Source organism: Muscardinus avellanarius (assembly GCF_963383645.1).
Source record: "Muscardinus avellanarius genome assembly, chromosome: 1".
NCBI classification, from domain to species: domain Eukaryota; kingdom Metazoa; phylum Chordata; class Mammalia; order Rodentia; family Gliridae; genus Muscardinus; species Muscardinus avellanarius.
The window spans coordinates 80,492,519-80,512,676 of NC_137786.1; the positions used below are offsets into that span (position 1 = coordinate 80,492,519).

The window sequence follows — 20,158 nt, forward strand, 5'->3', positions numbered from 1 at the left end:
GACATGTATTGCTATTGGGAGAAAAATTATTTTTCTCAGGGAGTCAAAATCTAATGGGAGTCAAAATCTAATAAGATTAATCTAAATTTAGGCACATACAAGCAAATTTTGTTATACTTTACACCATGTAATATCATAGTGCTGCTGAAAAGGTCAGACCTGACTGTACTTACATGGAAGGAGATCAATAAATATGTGAAAAAAGCACATTGTAGATCAATATGGCTACTGTGATTTCACTTTTAAAAATTACAAATGTAGCTGGGTTTGGTGCTTATCATCCCAGTATTTTGGAGGCTGAGACAGGAGGATTGCAGGTTTGCAGTCAGCCTCAGCTACTTAGTGAGGTCCTCTGCAACTTAGTGAGACCCTGTTTCAAAATAAAGAATAAGAAATAGGGCTGGGGGTGTGCTCGGTGGTAGAATGTTCCTGGGTTCAATCCCCAGTACTGCAAAAAAAATTTAAAAATAAAAATTACAAATGTATACATGAATTATTAAATATACAAAAATTAATTTATAGAAAATTCAACAAAGTATAAATAAGAATGTTGACCGTGGGGATTGGGATCGGAGAATAGAAAACATGAGGACTTTCATTTTTCTCTCCATGTATATTTAACATCTTAATTTTTATAATGGAAATTTATTATCCTAATAATTCATTTAAAGTAATAAAATGTTCCTACAAAATGAAGTTTTAGCAGTGAATCACCATATTTTCACTTTATTTCAGATCTTAAATATCTGCTATTGTGAAGTGAACAAATGTGCCCAAGAAAAAATTTCATATTCATTTATGAAAGTATAACATTGTATAATTTTATACATTTAATAGTACACTAAAGACTGTACAAAAAGTAAAAATAATATATTTTCAAAATCTCAGTTTTTCTTTCTTCCCATTCTCACAATGTTAATTGAGGCTCACTTCACAAAATCTAGCTGATGAATGAATAAGTTCTCTCTAGCCTTTCCTAGAACAATATAAACAATCAATTCAATCTAAACAATCTCATTTCCCCTTTGCTAATACTGAAGAAACACAAACATATAAACTTTCATTTTCACTAATTTATCTTATTTCTGAAACCAACAAAAAGTAAACCAAGGCTCCAGATGTACATTTTGGAAGTAGAGCATGCAAATATGGGTATCTTCTTATAGAGTAAGAACCCACTCTGTTTTTTCCAATTTGGCATTTTCTAGGAGCTGGGCAATGTGATCACAGCCAGATTTCTTTCTTTCTTTTCATGCTTAGGGTCTGAACCAGGGCCAGTGATAAACACACCAGCTCTCTCTCACCTTTAGTGCAAAGTGGCAAAGCACTGCAAAGGCAGGATGAAGATGCCTATGGCAGCCTGTGTATCAAGGTAAGTAAAATGCAAAGGGAGAAAGGACCTCATTAGATTAGCTTGTAAATTTCTCTACCACCAACAAAGCATACAAACAGATTGTTATCAGAGGTCCTAAATATATTAAATGGGGCTGAGGATGTAGCTTGGTAGTAGAGCACAGGTATACCAGGACCTAAGGCCTTGTGTTTGATTCCAAGAACCACAAAAAGCAAAGCCCTTAAGGCATTTGTTGGTAGGATTATGTTTCTACAAAATTTTTAGTTATAAGTAACAGAAAAGAAGTAAATAACGGAAGCGATAAATGATAATTTTGTATAGACTGAAGATTGTCCTATGGGACTTGTGTCAGCTGGGAGGAGGGACGGACAACACACTGCAGTGAACATGGTAAGGCCCCTCTCTTGAATCATCAGCTAAATCTCACTCACACCAAGCAAGAGCCATTTACAATTGTTTGGTGAGCAAGATTCCCAGCTTTGCCAAAGTGAGATTTCCATATTTGGAATTGGCATCCAAGGGCCTATGATAAATTGGGGAAGTAGCCTGTGTTCCTTTGTTTGTATCCCCAAGCGGCATGAGTGATCACAAAGGGACATTAGATAAACGATCTCACTTTTAGACTGATCCAACATGCACTAGATTTTATCTTAGTGTATGCGAACTCGAAGTATTGTTTGAAAAGTGTAACTCTGCTCTTTCCCACAAATCTTTACTAACAGAGACTGCCTTATTAGAAATCTCTTATATTTATTGCAAATCAAGATTAACATTTAGAATTATGTCCATGTGATTTTTTTAAAAGTTAATCCTTTTATGGGATATCAACTTAAAGACCAATTTTAAATATTAAATAAAAATTATGGCATTATAACTAAGAGAAAAAAATATGTGAGCTACCACATCACCCAAAACGATGAGATGTGGCAAGTTGTGAAAACACAACTCTCATTTGATGACAATAAAAGCTAATTACATTCAAATTCTTTTAAAATTAGCACTAAGATGGCCACATCTGTCTTTTCAAAGATTCATCTTAAATTTTTAAACAATTAAAAACAAGGAAAAATAAGGAAAGATTATAACTGAATAGAGACTTCAAGTTCTAAAAGGAAAAGATAATGACAGTGCATGTGAATACGCATGCTTAGAATATATTCTAAGTAATAATAATTTAACAGAAATTTTCATTTTATTAGAAGATTTCAACACAGAAACCTTCGCTATGGTGTTGAGTAACTGAACTCTGAGGTGTTTAATATATCTCTTGGGGTTCGAAAAATACAGTTAGCTATTAGCAATCAATTTGTTGACTCTATTTTCCCCAGGTAGCATTTGCTACCAGTGGGAAAATACTCCTTATGCTCTAAATACTATTGCACACTTCATAACCTGCTAATTAGCACTTAATTCCCCCTTTGCTTAGGGAATAATGATTATTGCCTTCACCCTATACAACATAGGGCTACCTTCAACAATCAATTTTTTAAAATTAGCTAATGATCCATAGACAATACCCATCCCCCTATGAGTGCCTTACATAGCCCATCAGGATATACTCTGTTAACCACTACATTTTTTCAAGCACCATTAGAGATAGTTAATTTTAAGACTAACATAAATGCAGGATAGACACTTTGATTATTTTTGAGACTATAAAACTCTGAACATTTTTACCTATAGTATAATCATTTCAATCTAACAATTTTAAACTTACACACAAAATGATGTGGGTTTGATTTAAAATAATTAACTTGAGATGAGAAATATGAAGTATTAATTCCTATCAAGTAGATGTTAGGCAGAGCACAAGAATCAAAGAATGAATTCTTTCACTTTTATACTACTCAAGATTTGGAGAGACATTTGCTGGCATTGTGGCTATTTTTCCAAAAAAAGAAGTAATTACAAAAAGTGAAAACTGGCTTCTAAGTTTTGTCCATGGTTTTCAATAGTAGATTTCAATATGGAGGAAAAAAAATTCCATTAAAATATACTTTTTTCTTCCTATTTATACACAAAAGCATGTAATAAAAATTTCTTCTGAATCATGCAAATGTCATCATGGAATATAAGAATAAAGTAAATTCCCTAACTTTAGATATAATGCACAAAAAAGAGTAATGCTTAGTTGAACATGGTAGCACACACCTGTAATCCCAGTACTTGGGAGGTTGAGACAGGAGAATCACAGGTTCAAGGACAGCCTCAGCAACTTAGTGAGACTCTGTTTCAAAATAATAATTTTTAAAAAAAGGGCTGAGGATATATATTAGAGGTAGAAAGCCTCTGGGTTCATTTCCCAGTGCCAAAAAAAGTGTGTGGGTGTGGTAATGCTTGCCTAGCCTCTAAGTATGTTGCACTTCATTTAGATAATCCAATACAAATTTAACTTAAAATTTGAAGTACAAATTTATGTATATGGAATGCGATTTTTATGATGGTGAAAGACCCCAAATCTTGATGTTCTAGGTCAGTCAATGCATCACAGTCCACATAGAACTGGTAGCTGCATTATCATTATGAATCTCACAATTATGTACAATTAGTGTACCAATAAAAATCTAAAAATGAATTAGTGATTGCAAGTATATTGCCATATAGTAATTAATACCATCCACAATGACAGAAGGAAAAGTTAAATGAAACCAAAGTACTTTATAGCCTCAGTAGGCTTAATATATATATTATTTAAATTCTGAAATTCTTATCTCTAATTAAATGTATCTCATGAAGTAATGGCAATTTATTAAAAAAAATCTTGGCCAAAAAAATTCAAATAACTGAAATAGTAAAATAACTTAATAATATTGAAAAAGGACTGAGGATGTAGCTCAATATAAGACTACTTGCCTCACATGTGTGAAGCTCTTGATTTGATTCCCCAGCACTGCAAAACAAAAAAAAAAAATTTAAAGTGAAAAATACAGAGAGAAAAGTTCACATCAAACACCTAGACATATACATGAGAGAGAGAGAGAGAGAGAGAGAGAGAGAGAGAGAGAGAGAGAGAGAGCGCGAGCACGCAAATATGCAAATCATTGGGTTCATCATCTGGGTTCTTTGACCAGATGAAATAATTCCCAAATTTTACTAGAAATTTGAGAAAAGTTAACAGAAAAAAACTAAAACTAAGATTCAATATTTATCAAAGAAGTAAAAACAGAAGAAAATAAAACTCTTGAGATTAGAACTCGGTTTGGGTTAATTCAGAAAAAGAAAACAGTTTACTAAAAGTTAAAAACAAGGCAACTTAGCAATTGTGAATGTGAAAATTTTAAGGAGTAAATTTCCAAAGTAGGGCATGGAGAAATGAATTCATAAATACCATCAGCAATGATGTGTCCCTCTGATCTTGGTAACTACTGCACCCATTCTTCATTTATGACAGCATTCGTCTACTCTGTCTCTCCCAAAGACAGTGAACTTAAAAGTTGTGTTCTTCTTCCTTTTGCATTTATTAATGATATACTTAGTTTTATAGGCACCAGTCACAGATAAGCCATTTTTATATCTCACTGTGATATACATACATATATATACATATGTATATATGTGTGTATATATATATATGTATATATATATATATTTACTAACTGTATGTTTTAAATAATTAGTACTGCTGGATATGATCACTAATTTCCTAAAACAGCAAAAGGCACCTTAATATTTCTGCGTAGCAGCTGTAATACACAATATTGCACAGAACTAAATTATTACAAACGGTGCCAGCAGTTTTCTATACACAGTACTTAAGATAATTATAAAAATCATCTTCATTACCACATGCTAGCATTTTTTAAACAGTTTAATTTGGATAGGTTACAAAATACATTCAAATCACACAGATATAATTACTGTAGACCCAAGAAGCTATAAAATGTTCCCAGCCAAATCCCTTTGACCCTGTTAATGTCTGTTCCTTGTTAATCTAAGGCAAACATTGTTTGTAGTGTGCATTTGTTATAGAATATGAAAAAAGGGAGGGGGGGGTAAGGAAATCCCTTAACAGTTGTTATTGATTCCAGCATTTACCGACTGAGAGTTAAGTGCTGTTTACAAAACAGAACAGATGCAGATGCTGACAAAAAGGTAAACAATTGTTGCATGGCTTCCTGCCAGATTCTGAACCGATATATTAAACTCCAAGTGAAGCACATTTCCCCTATGGATTGCACTTATTGCCACTTCATTTCCTATGTGCTCCGTCTCTCTATTGCTGTGCCTGGCACTAAGCTATTTCCAGTTCCTTGCTGACCCCTGAGGCCTGGTGCTACCACACACAGCCATTAGAGAAGGGAATTGCATGTGTCTGACACGGCCTGAAACCAATTATTTGATATTTTCTTCAGAATGATGCCCAACTCTGTTGGGAATGAGCAATCATGAAATAATTTACCTCCTGATTTAATTTTTTCCTGCACAAATTAGTTGTAGACTGAGCTGGCTATACACAGCTGCCTGTGACATAGCTCTGTCTTATCAAGATGATACTTGAAATGAAGCAGGGGGGCCTGAATTGAATAGGTTGGGGAATCCTGCTTTAAAGAGGCATTGACAAGTTTATCAGATATACTGATCACATGTACTCTCTGTTGATTGAAAATGACAGAACCTTAAAGAACTCTCAGGGCAGCAGAGAAAAGCACAAGGATAAAAACCTTATCAGGGTGTTTAATGTTTTTAAATACCTGTCTGATTTCTAGTTCCCTTTTTGTGTTCCAGAAACCTCGGCACACGATCAGAATTAAACAAAGCATTAAAAGCAAACTCATTTCGTTTGTGGCTGAATGATCTTCACTAAATTTCAGATTTAGTATCTGTTTTTAGATATAAACAAATGGTAGAGACTTTTATGTAAATCAAATCTCTGTAAGTACTCTCCTAAAATATAAAGGATTTGTGCTTTATTTTATATGGCCTTTAAGTCACAGAAACAAAGCAAAATCTGAGATGATCACTTATCAACAAATATAGAAAGTGTATATGAACTTGCATTTGTCCAAATAACAAGATATTAAGGCCAACTGTTCAAGCTCCTTAAAGAAAACACAAGTCTGTGGAGAGACACACTGGACGTAAAGCTTCAACCAAATCTGTGCAGTAATATCTTGTCCATAAACTCGAGCAAGAGGTTTCCTCAGTTTTACATACTGATTCCACATGAAATTCTAGCTATTAAACCTTAAAGGTGCCCAGACTGCTGTATCTTCCCCTCTGTTTCTTTTCAGGGTGTAGTTTCCACTAACTAGCTTCATACACCACAGTTGTGAACTTTATAGCTTTTGTGATAATGATTTAGAAAAATTGTAAGAAAAAGGCCCATTAAAAGTAACCCTCTTCAAATAGCGGAGGGATTACTGTTTTATTGCATTACAAAAAGAACATTAACAATGATGATTATAATTAATTTCTGTATGGTTTAGAAAATAGATAAAAGGTGGCACTATAAAACAATTTTACAATATGGCTTTCTCTGATGACGAGCATCATAAAATTTGGAGGCAATTTCTTTTCTTTTCAGAACAGATTATTTCACACACTTGGGTGTCCACTCAAATAATTACTTCTACAGTGTGCCTTTTACCAATGGATATTCTGACACAGAATTCAAACTTAAAAATAATTTTTACTTTGGAGGACAAACAATATAACACTATTCTAAAATCAGCTCAGTATGACCATTTTAAAGAATTTTAAATATCAAAACTTCAAATTATTTGGTCTTTTATATTTCACTGGCATCATATAATTCTAAAGGCCTTATTAAATTCTCATCTCTGATTTGGATTTACCTACTAGCTTGGGTACTTCCTATTCTGTTAAGAAGATTAAACTAGTTAGAAGGTAAATGACTCCATCCTAAATAACAGACAAGGGTTTTCTACTTTTATTCAGTGTTAAAAAGAAGTTGCAAAAGCAAACACTGGTAGGCTTTGCTTTTGAGCAAGCCAACACATTTTACTCCATTTTTAAATAATTTTTCATTTCCTTACATATGCAATTTTAGATCTCCATTTAGATAAGCCAAACATCAAAGTTCTTATGAGTGTTTTGGCAAGAATAGAAACAAATTAGAAATATCTGTATAAACAGAGGACTAGAAATTCAATTTTAAGAATGACAGAAGCAAAACCATGTCTGACTGAAAATCCATAATGACTTCTGAACATTTTACCCAAAGCTAAGGATTATTTTCTCATTTCCAAGTGTGGCAGGTTGAAGATTGATTGGTTTAACTCTCAAAGCTACCACTAGGTTATCCTTTATAAAATCCTTAACAGGATCAGTCCATGCTCAGAAAATGCCACTCCAGACAAAGAATTTCTTTTTTCTTTCCTTTTCTTTCTTTTTCTTTCTTTCCTTTCTTTTTTTTTTTTTTTTTTCAGTACATTGAACACAGGGGCATTCTAGCTCCAAGTTACACCCCCAGCCCTATGTTGTATTCTTTATTTTGAAACAAGGTCTCACTAAGTTGCGGAGGGCCTCACTAAGTAGCTGTGGCTGGCCAAGAACCTGAAATCCTCCCGTCTCATCCTCCCAAGTACTGGGATCACAAGCATACCCCACCACTCCTGCCCAGACAAAGAATTTTAACAGTTGCATGTATAAAAGACACAGATTTTCCCTGTAAAGGTCTGAATATTTGCTCCCTCCACTAGATTTATATGCTGAAATCCTGACCACTAAAGTGATACTATTTGGAAGTGGGACTTTTAAGAGGTGACCCTTATGAGTGAATTAGTGTCCTCATGATCCCTGAGAGCTCCTTTCCCCTTTCTGCCATGTAAGTACACAGAAGACTGCCATCTATGAATCAGAAAGTGGACCTTCACCAGATAACAAATTTGCTGGTACCTTGATCTTGGATTTGCCTGTCTCTAAAATTGTGAGAAATAAATATTTGTTGTTTAAATTCCCCAAATCTATGGGATGTTTTTAATATCAGACTGAAAGGACTAAGACGTTGCCTATAGTTAAAACAAATAGGTAGAGATATTAAATTGTTAAATAACAATTACTTTGAGGCAGAAAGTTTTATACCAAATATATAACTTCATAGATTTTATACTCATTGTCAAACATTTTTGTACTTTTATATAAAGAGTTAAAACTAAAATGTTATAATGTACATCCTATGGGTTGATTTTCCTAAGAAAGAATGGTATGGGAACAATTATTATAAATCTCAGCCTTCAGTTGAAAAGATTTCATTTTTATAGAAATCTTATCAATCTTTATTTGCTTATTAAACTTTCTTCTTGAACATTTATAAAAATATGTTCTATATACTGGATATTAATAACTGATTGGTATTATAATAATTAGAAGTTATATAACATAGTTTCTAAGAACTGAAAAGAAATATGTTAATTAAAGAATATCTAACACTTGCTTATAATATTCCATTGGAAAAACTGAACATATGTTAAAAAGGAATTTAGGGATTCATGATCTGTGCACAGTTTTATATAATAGAAGTAAACTCCACATTATTATGTTCATAATAAGATATAGACTAACAGAGATCATTTTAACATAGTAAAGCAGAAACCAAAAATTTTTAGGAACATTTCATAGTGACTTCCGCAACTCACTTTCTCAAGAATATTAATTTCTGGCTTGCAACATCCTCATGAACATTTGTACACATTCTTTGCTCAATATAGAAATGATACAAAATAAATTTGTTCCATTTAAGAATGATTATACTTTAAAGTTCTTTCCATTGAATTTTAAAAATTATTTTCATTTTCCTTTTAAAATGTCACTGATGCTTTTAAATAGATATTTCTTTTTCCAAGTCAAAATAATAGATTATTAAAACCCCAGTATTTGGGGGCTGGAAGTATGACTCAATGGCATAATTCATGCTTAATTTTTTATCCCATTCCCTGTTTTGAATTACTTAGAATTCCACCTTTGACTAGTGCAGGATTAGAAGATAACGAGTCGAGTCTGTCATCAGAGTTCTAGTGGAGATGCTTCCTTCTGCCTCAGGAGCACAAAGGGCACCTGAGGGGAAGAGATGAAATGTCCTTCTTGGAGGCAGAGGTCTCCTGTAAGGGCACTGGTACTAATGCCTTTTCCTGCGTGCATTTCGCTTGCCTTGCCACCTCCATACACTTCCTCACTCCAAGGGCCACAGCCACTTGAGGGGTAGGTAGCATGGCAGAGGGAGTAGGGTGGCTTCTAACCCGCTCCTTTCCACCTGTGCTCTGTCTCCCTAGTCAAGAATTCTGTTTCCTGGTTGGTGTGAGGGCCTCCTTTACCCTGAAGAATCTTTTCATCCCCTGAGAGCTTCTTTTTTCTCACCTCTAATTCTCCTTAGACAAAAGAGGCAGGAACTGAGAAAGGGAAGGGGCCTTAGAGGCTACTCCATTCAACCTCTTCTCCATTGAAGATTTTTAGGAACCTTCCAGATATTCAAAGACATGTGTCACCTTTTCATAAGTCTTTCCTTTTCAAGCTAACAATAGCCTCAAGGAAAACTCAGATATTCAGGCACCATGAAATTTATCCTAGCATTAAAATCTCATACGAGCACTTTTTCCTCTTAAATAGAGAGGGTGTGTTTAACTGAAATTTACTACACATAAACAATTCTGCCTCTTTTTGTTTTTCGATAGTGATATTAAAATTTATCTAGAAAAGTAAACTTTAATGTGGAAATCTGTGCTAAAATTCCCCAATCCAGGCCAGTCACCCCCAAGACAGGCCTTGGAGTCCCAGATTCTGGGGAATTTGTAAATCTATATTCACGCTAATTACCCTGAGCACTGTTAGCTACCCTCAAAGGAGTATCTATTGATCAAGCAAGAAGAAATCACACAAAAGATCCAGAAAAGTGGCTAGATACCATACTAGAAATTCTTCTCTCTTGAGAACTGTTAATTACCCCCACCTAGAAATAGTTAAGCAGGAGAGATACCTGTTGATCAGACAACAGGGCTCAGCTAAAAATCTAGAAAAATGACCAGAGCACTAAAACAATCTTCACTAAAACATATTATCTTTTTTAAACATTGAGAAAAATAGCATTTCCTTAAATCCAAAGGAAATACAACGTTAAAAGTAAGATTAATTTGATTACTTAACCCTTCTAAATGCAGACAAAGAAATGTTATGAGAATGGCAATTTTTCTCCTGAAATGGAGATTATACATGTGTATATATAAATACAGATCTAAGTTTCCAGATAAAGGCAAATCAAGTTACAATCAAAACATTAATTGCAAATTTCTAGCCAATTTTTGTAAGGCTATTTTGACTTTAAAGCCTTAAAAAATAAATGAAAGAACAATATTTGTAGCATAAACCATTAAGAAAACTCATAATTTTCCTGAAGAGTATTAGAAAGCAAAGGAAAAGAAAACAGATTAGTAAAATCAAAGTTATTGAGAAAGTCATGGAGCTTACATCACTCTTGAAACTTTGTAAAAGTATCCATAAATGCAAAGTTGCTCTCTTCAAGGAAAGCTCACCAAATCATAAAGATTCTATAACATTTACATGCACATTGTTTTATAATTTTCTTCAAATAAAAAAACTCAAACTATATAGTTCTCAGTGTTTCACAATGCTAAAACAGCATATGCTCTTGAAGAAAAAAAAGAGCAAAACCATTATGAATATATAGGAGAAAAAGTTTCCATACAACAAATTACATGTTCATCTGATACCTTATCACAAGAAAATGGCCAGAGAGCTGGGCAAGGTGGCACACACTTGTAATCCTAGTACTTGGGAGGCTGAGATGGGAGGATTGTGGTTCTCAGCCAGCCTCAGCTGCTTAGTGAGGCCCTCTGCAACTTAGTGAGAACCTGTTTCAAAATAAAGAATAAAAAATAGGGCTGCAGGTATAGCTCTAACGTAGAATGCCCCTGGGATCCATCCTCAGTACTGCAAAAAAAAAAAAAAAGAAAGAAAGAAAGAAAGAAAGAAAGAAAGAAAGAAAGAAAGAAAGAAAATGGCCAGAGCGATTGTCACTATATTTTAAATGTATGTCTGGGAGAACCTGAATTTTTTGCAGGCAGAAGTTACCCTGGGGATGCTCAGGTGAACACTAACCCCATGGGAGCCAGCTGGCCAGCTAGGAAAGAATAAAACCCACCCCAAATCAGTTACTGAGGTAATACACACAAGAAAATTAGAAATCAGTTACAAAGCTTTGTCAACCAAAAAGAAAAATGAAAACATTTAATGAGTACTATAGAGAACATAGGAATGTGAAACTCAAAAAAGAAATTTTAAGTCTATTTGGTAACTAATTTTGGGGGGTTTGAGGATTGAACACAGGGGTTTTGTATGTCTGAGCAACACTCGCAGTGCTATTTTGTTTTTTATTTTGAAACAGAGTCTCACTATGTTACCACATGCTTGCCTCTTCTTATCAGAGCAACCCAGATACTGGGATTACAGGTATGGAACTACCATACCAGGCAGTGGAATATTTAAATACAAATTATCATAGTGTCTTCAACATAGTTTTTGGCACATAGTTTTGTGGCATATCAAGATAACATAGCAGAGCTGGGTGCCTAGCTTGGTGGTAGAGTGCTGCTTGACTAGCACACACAAGGCCCTTAGTTTAATAATCCCCAGTACTAGGAGAGGGAGAGGGAGAGGGAGAGGACAGAGGACAGAGGACAGAGAGAGAGAGAATATCTTAAAACCCCAAGCAAACATTACAAGGAAGTCCTTCTTTGGCTTATTTATTATCTATGTGGCCTTAGGAAATATATCTCTAATTCTCAGTTTTCCTGTACATCAAGTATAAATAATATGAAGAGCTATTTGGAAGATTAAATTAACTCACACACAAAAAGTTTTATAAATTCTTATACATAATAAGCAATAATTCATTTTTGATCCTAAAGTAATATAGATAGATGGATAAGTTACAGACCACTCAGGGAAGAACAATCTTCAATCTAAATACAAAATCAGTGATAAAGATTCAGTAGGCCCAAATTGTTTTAGCTCATCAAGAACATGATAGGTATATCAACACACAGGTATGACATTAGCTCCTTAACACTATAGTTTACATATAAATCCTGCTTATGATATGATAATAGATAATCAAAGAAGAATTATAAACAAAAAAACCTTTTAAGCTCTGATTATTTGGGCTTTGATGAGAAGAGTGTGTGTTAGTTTGTAGAAGAGTAAAAGCATGACAACACCGACATTGAGGAAGCAGAGAGAAGATTCAGAGAAGTGTTTTAAAATGGGATATGGCATTTCTAGTCTGAGGTTCGGTCAGTGGAGCATAGCTATAGAGAAAGAGTCAGAGGGACATGAATTTGAACACTGACTTCACTTTATGAGCTTGAGGAAATTGCTTAAAATCCCTATGTCTTAGTTTCCTTTGCTATAGAATGGAGCTACTAATGGCATCTACTTTTGGGGATTAAATAAGATAATGCACATCACTAAACCAATATGTTTACTATTGTCACTTAAAATGTTCTTTCTATAGTTTCAGGCAAAACTCCAAAGATGTGGTGAAAATAAAGATATAATTTACTATATAGGCCATTAGAGCCAGTCTAGAGTTAATTCAAATAGAGATATAAATTGCTATTGCTCATCACAAAGATTTCTTTAATAAATAAAATTCCATCATTGGGTCAAATATTAGAGAAAAGCACAGTTGATCTTTTAAGTAAGTTTAGCATTTCTCAAATAGCAGTAGTGACTCATTTAGTTTTTTTCCTCCAGTTCTGTGCTTAAAACTTTGAACATGACATCTGCTTAATACTTGTTTATTGGTGCTGAATAAAGCTAAAATGAATTTATTTTCAAGAATTCCATTGAACAGTGCTGTTTGAAATTTCTTTTACAAATGACAAGGCATTTAATTCTACACATTGAGAAAAGATATAATAGTATGGTGGTTGAGAACATAAGTTTTGGAGACGCAGAAAACTAACGAAGAATCCTGATTTAAAATATAATTTCCTGACTCCATATAACATGATCCAGGTCAAATTAATCTTTCTAAGTATATTTCCTTGTACAGAAAACTGGACAATAAGGAATAGCCCTCTCAGCACAGAGCCGAGCAGATGGAAAGCATTCATTCAACAAGTGATCTATACCAAACTTCAGATAACCAACCAAGTCTGAGAAGATCAGTGTAGTTAGACTTGTGGAAATTTATTTCAATTCTAGAGTTAAAGCAGAAAATACTTTTCTCTTACAAATGGGAAAATACCTCAAAATCAGTGTTCATAGTAATTTATGCATATATTCAACTATATAGATCGTTTCTTCCCTTATAAAATATATTTAGCACATATAAAACTTTCATATTGAAACCACTTTACTAGTAGGAAAGAATTTTCTAGAGACTAAAAAAATTAGAAAACAAGTACACTCATAAAATGCACTTAAAAATTTATGTTAATCTATTTGTTTTGAGAAAAACTGCAATGTTTCTAAATTAGCCAATTTTGTATCCTGCCATAACCCCAATTGGCTGATTCATCTCGGTTCTGCAATGTGATTCAGCTTTCAGAGGAAAATAAAATTTTAAAAGAAAATATTAACATGTTTGAAAATTCATATATTATATTATTTTGGTCTTCTGGCATTTTGTAAATGAAGATAAGTAAAAACATAATGCAATATGGAAATTTTTAAAAAGACTATAAATTCAAAAATCTATAACAATTTGCCAAATGATAATTTTTACTTAACATAGTTGTGAATGTATTTAGAAATACACCTCAGTTTCATGAATAAAGATAATTTTAAGAATAATTCCATTTTCACTCTGATTCTTTTCTGTTAGTAGAAAATTAAAATTATGACAAGAATGTATATTGTATCATAAAAAAATTTTTTCTTTTGAATAAAGTTAGGAATTTTCAAATCATGCATTATTTATATACATTATTATAGAAAAAATTAGAAGATGGATGCAGTGGTACATGCCTGTAATCCCAGCATTTTGAAGGCTGAGATTTAAGGATTATAGGCTTGAGGTCAGCCTCAGCAATTCAGTGAAACCAAAAGTAACTTACTGAAATCCTGTATCAAAAATATATATATATATATATAAAGGGCTGGGGATGTAGCTTAACAGAATTAGAGGAATTTTAAAATCAGCTGTAATTAAAATGCCTTTTCATGCAGTTACAATATTGAATTTTATAATTAATATTTCATACTTGCTCTTTATTAAAAGCAATGACTAAAATCTAGTTATAATTTTTACGCTTCCAATTTTAGTGCAAGTTTCAACAAATTTTAGAAACTCTTCTTTAATAATGTTTTAGCTTTGGAAGCTACAATGAATTAAAAACTATGCCAGGTGCAGTGGCTCACTCTTGTAATTCCAGTGCTTGGGAGACTGAGACAGAAGGATCACAGGTCTGTGGCCAGCCTCAGCATCTTAGCAACACCTTGTTCGAAAATTAAAAAATAAAAAGTTCAGGATTGGGGAGGGAGGACTAAGCTCAGTGGTAGAGCAACCTGGATTCACTCCTCAATACCAAAAAAAAAAAAAAAAGCCCTTCTGTTATACAAATAACTGTGTGTGTTTTCATATACACACACACACACACACATATGTTCATCCAATATTTTATCATTTGTCATATGCAATCAAAAGAAACAAAACTCGTATTTGCAAAACTTTTGGCTTACATTTTCATTATCATTAACAATTTAACAGGAAAGAAAACACTTCTATTACTGTACTTACAGAAAAAGAATACATAAGAGAAATGTATATTATGAAATTTTGTTACACTTATTTTCAAGTTTGCAATGAGATTAAACCAAACAACAACAAAACCCCAGAAAATTAAAGATATCAAAAGGCTTAAGTTATACCAAACAGAAAATTTAAAAGTCACTAACCCAAAGCATGCACTGCTCCTCTATGCTTGCTGGAGCTCTTGCTTGTTTTAACCACACGAACAGCATTTTCTTTGAACTGTAGCTCACAGAAATTTTTAAGAAATTGTGCCATTTCTTCTGTAACTGTATCCAGGTAAGTTTCTTTAATGAATTTTGCTGTTGAGGATGGAGCTAAGATTTCATACAGTGTGTCAAAATCCTCTTTCATCACCACGTATAACTTAAGCATTGCACTTTGGTATCTTTGAGCTGTTATGTCTAAATTTGAATCTCTGCTGTAAGAAGGAAAGGAGTTCTTCAGAAGTTCAGTCAATAGTTTATTCTGTATGTTCTGGTACTTTATGATAACTTCTGATTCTGGATAAAGAAACAAGAGTTGCTGTATGCATTGGCTTTTCAATAGAATTTTTTGCTGTGAATTATTTATTTCGTTATGGCTTTGTAATCTGCTCACTAAGAAGCGTCGAAGATGCAGTCTTACATCATCCCATAGAGATGCTACATCCAAAGGGGAGTGATCTTCAACAGAATGAAGAGAGGTTCTAGACAGGAAATGGAATGATGTTTCACTTAGAGTCAATGGTAATGAAACTCTGGTCTGGCAGGAGAGGTCCCACAGCAAATCCAGAATCATTTCTTCTTGATTTTGTTCATCCTTCAGGAAATCTTGCTGATAAAAGTAAATTATAACAATAGAAATGTGATTAAAGTATAACATGAAAAATTATTTCTACAGAGATATACTATTTCTGAATAATTTTATTTCAATTTAGAATCAATACACTATCTTCCAATATTTTTCTTTTTGTATTTGAAATTTGATCAATTCAGACATTTTAGAATGCTAGCTTTTAAGGTCTGGAAATTTTGTAAACCCCAGCTGATTATTTTTTCAATTAGATTTCTAGAAATACAGCTTTTAGCCCATATTGTTAGACACATGATATAACCTAAGCTGTATGAAGGCTGCAATTTAAAAATTCTCTATGTAAAAATCTATAGTAAAATATTGATTGAAATGTATCCCTAAGACAAAGTAAATGGAAGTCATGCAGTCTAATTCCTAATAATTTTCATGCCTAAATGATGGTACTTATTATTATAAAACTCCAAATGAACATACAATGCTTAAAATTATTCTAGAATAGAGCAAAGATCTTTAAATATAGTATGCGCTGAGGGTTTACTAATAGCTACCATCCTGAGAAATAAAATTTGAAACATTAAAAGATTTCAACTTTAAATTCCTTTCTGAGAACAATGTTAAGAAATACTTTATGTTGAAAATTAATCTGAGAATATTTCATTTCTCTCCAAAGAAATCACTAACTCAAAAGAGGATACATATACTCTCAGAATATCTTCCCAAAAGATGATATAAAACTATTCTTTTATACTTTCTGTGCTGATAGAAAACAATAGTGGGTATGATTATGAATAATAAAGGAGAAAAATTACTTTTTACTTGGACTTTGAGTCACACGCACACATTCTTCTTACATGCCGATTTAACTAATTATATCTACTTCAGCTAATACTGAAATTAGTTTATATTATCTAAGCAGAAACAAGGTGATTACAAGAGAAATGGAAATAAACCTCAAGTGGCCTAAAAATCAGGCTGGCTTTGAAATTTCTTATTGATAAAGATACCACAGTTATTATGTATGATTCAGAATTATGAACAACTCATAGACAGGCTCCTAGAATTTGCTCTCAATCATTCTAAGCACTGCAATGCTGAATTTAATGTTCTACCTGTAATCATCATAACCAACATCTATGCCTTATTTCATAAAAAGCATTTTTCATACATTCTCTGGTTTATTCATAATGAAAACTCTGAGAGATATTTGAATCCATTTACAGATCAGGACACTAACTAAAGCACTTTTAAGTGACAGTAAGACACAGAACCAAGACTAGATTCCTAGCTTCATTCTCTTCGTCTGCATTCTTTCTAGCATGATCTAGAGGTTGGCAAAGTGCTTGTAAGCTTTCTATGGCCTCTTTCTTTCTTTTCCTGTTATTAGTTCCTTTGATACTTCAAGAAATGTCCTCAGATAGAGTTCAGGTAAATTCTACAAGGCAAATGATCATATTAGCACCTCAGCTTTGAGTCTCTAAGTGAGTTAGTAACTGTAAATATTTAATCAAACAAAGAATAATAGATTACAAGTCGGGTGTGGTAGCGTACACTTGTAATTCCAGTATCTGGGAGGCTGAGACTGGAGGAATGTGTTAGTGGACAACCTCAGCTACTTAGCAAGACCCTTCGCTACTTAGTGAGAGCCTGTTTCAAAAATAAAAAGACTAAAAAATAGGGCTGGGAGTGTAGCTTGGAGGTACAATGTCCCTGAGTTCCATCTCAGTACCACAAAAAGAAAAGAAAAAAAAAGAAGAAGAAGACTAGATTACAGAGGTTCAAAACATGTATTTTGTATAAGTGCGTAAATTTTAAAAATAACTTCAGCAGTTTTACCATGAAAACTTGGTAGGAAATAAAAATTTCCTGCAAAAATAGATATATAAAAATGCCATAAAATCAATACTTTTAACATGTTGAAAATTGATAATAAGAACATTTTAATTTGGATCTATTTTAATAATGTGGTTTCTTTCTCAAAATAATGTGATAAGTTATGTAAAAAAACCTTAGGTCTGGCACAAGCTTATCAGTCTAATGAGTTTGAACAAAACTAAGGCGGCCTTTGCCCTGCAGTGAATAGAGAATGACTTATGTGTGACAGATTAAAAGATAATTAAAAGCTCTTGCTTTTAATTAAATGAGAAAGCATTATTACATCAATATTAATGAAATTCAATACACATGGCTCTTAATAGAAATTAAAGAAATAACTATATCCATATTTATTCTTCAAGGCTCCACCTTCAAGAGATAATGGGTGAGAGGATTTTCTTAAAAGAGTAAGGCTTCAGGGCATATAGTCTTCCTCTCTCTTCCTTTTATTACTTTGTAAACATTAAAGAGACATCTGTAATAATAACAACAGCCAAAAACTATTTTCATCTGATTCTGTCATCCTAAGCCATCTACAACCTCAAGATATTTTCCACATCTGCCTTAATCAATGTTTGATGTTTAGACAAAAACAGTGTCTTCCCCCTAAATTAGAACCATGGCTACAAAAATACTTCTTTCTGACAACTATACTGTTTCTTTGGGAATTTGTTCTTATAAGTTAGCCTCCTTTGTAGATATAATAAAATAACTGTTCTAATTGGAGGGTATAAAACTTCTCTAACATAGAGGTTGTTCAGGATCAAAGGATGACCAATATAATATTTCTCAATTAACAGAGGTCTTATATAAATTTCTGCCTTCATTGAAAAGAACTAGGTATGGCTTCAGATTGAGAATGCAGAGAATGGGAGATAAGGCCATTTAATGGATATAACTGATGGGGATCTTATTGTGTTTAATAATGAACATAGAGAAAACTTTGATATGGCAGCTGATATCATCACTAAAACATTTATGCATAGAAATTGAATGAACTGTATTTCCTGTTAGCCCACCCCACTACTCCATTAGAAAACAAAGATTTATTTTTTACCAGTGTTTTGAGGAATTTTATCAAATCTCCATGGGAAATACAAGGTGACTTGGATGTATTATAATTATAGTTAGTTAACCATTCAAAGCAGTCCATTGCTGTTTGCAGCTGCACATCTGGGCACTGTTTGTTAACTTCAGACTGTATTTCTTTAATGCAATGTTCTATGCTATAAAAGAAGAAAAAAATATTCTGGTGAGAAGTAGGTAATGGCTCCATCTCAGAATATTGTAGTCCCTGTAATATTTATATGTGGTAACTGGTGGTGTACAATTAATAAAGTTATAAAACATTCATATGATATGAAAATATTAAAATGTACACATTATCATTTATAATTAAGAACTGAGACCTTGAATTTTCTGGAAGAAAAAATACAACAGAGGAAATATAAACAAGCAAGCTACTTAGAAATGAATTAGAAATTCTTTTGAGTTAAAAGAAACATCAGCCATAGATATAATGCAATAATGGGTTTCATGATAGTGAATGCAAGTGCAGAGAAATACTCCGGATTACTGTGAAAACTAAAATATGCACATTGTACTAACAGATGAATTATAATATAAATTGTGGAAAATTCCAATTAATGGAGTGCTAAGAAGTCACTAAACAATTGCAAAGAGCTCATAATTTTAAAAGCTGTAAAGGATACAAGAGGTATATGCAATGTTACTACAGCTTAATACTTTTGCTGCTACCCAATTTCATTCCAAAAAATAAACACATAATAAAAATTAAATTAAACATATTAGGAGGAAATGAAGCAAAAGATTAATAGCAATTATATTTAGGTGGTAAAATTAGGTAGTTTTTTTGTATTTTCTAAATGTTTATAAAGCATACCATGAAAGCTTTGTTTACAAAAAAGATTAAAATATATAATTGAACTTTAAATAAATGTTTAAAAATTCTATTCAAAGCATCCTTAGTTCTGATAAAATGACAGATATACTATGTTATATAAATTTCCACATATGATTCTGCACATTTATGATTATGAATTTGGTGGGGTAAACTGGTGACCTTTAGTAAAGGATAATCTCTGGAGCCACATGGATATGACATATTACTACCACCTGATGGCAGCATATCTAAACTGCAAGAAAGCATGTAAATGTAAATTTCTTTGAAGCAGAATCCCTGCACCTAAAATTGACAGTTACAAAATTGCCTCTTAAGAAAATACTGACTTGCTCAAAACAGTAAAGTTTCTATTTTGAAAATATAATTGCTATTAATTATAGGTTCCATATAATTGAACCAGGTAGGTGTTAGAAACCAAGCCCTGATTATTAAAATTGACATTTGTGAAATTCTTTGAAATTCATCAGGTGTGGGTTGACTATAA

General features: G+C 32.9%; 1 protein-coding gene across 3 annotated transcripts in view; it reads right to left on the reverse strand.

Moving 5' to 3' along the window:
- KIAA0825 overlaps positions 1 to 20,158 on the reverse strand; it is a gene marked incomplete at both ends in the record, with an annotated part of 378,820 nt that overhangs the window by 344,326 nt on the left and 14,336 nt on the right. For all 3 annotated transcript variants that reach the window (XM_080697642.1, XM_080697640.1, XM_080697641.1), the window contains 2 exons: positions 15,230 to 15,899; positions 18,808 to 18,976. In XM_080697642.1, coding sequence (XP_080553768.1) covers positions 15,230 to 15,899; positions 18,808 to 18,976 — 839 coding nt within the window. The remainder of the gene's footprint in view (positions 1 to 15,229; positions 15,900 to 18,807; positions 18,977 to 20,158) is intronic.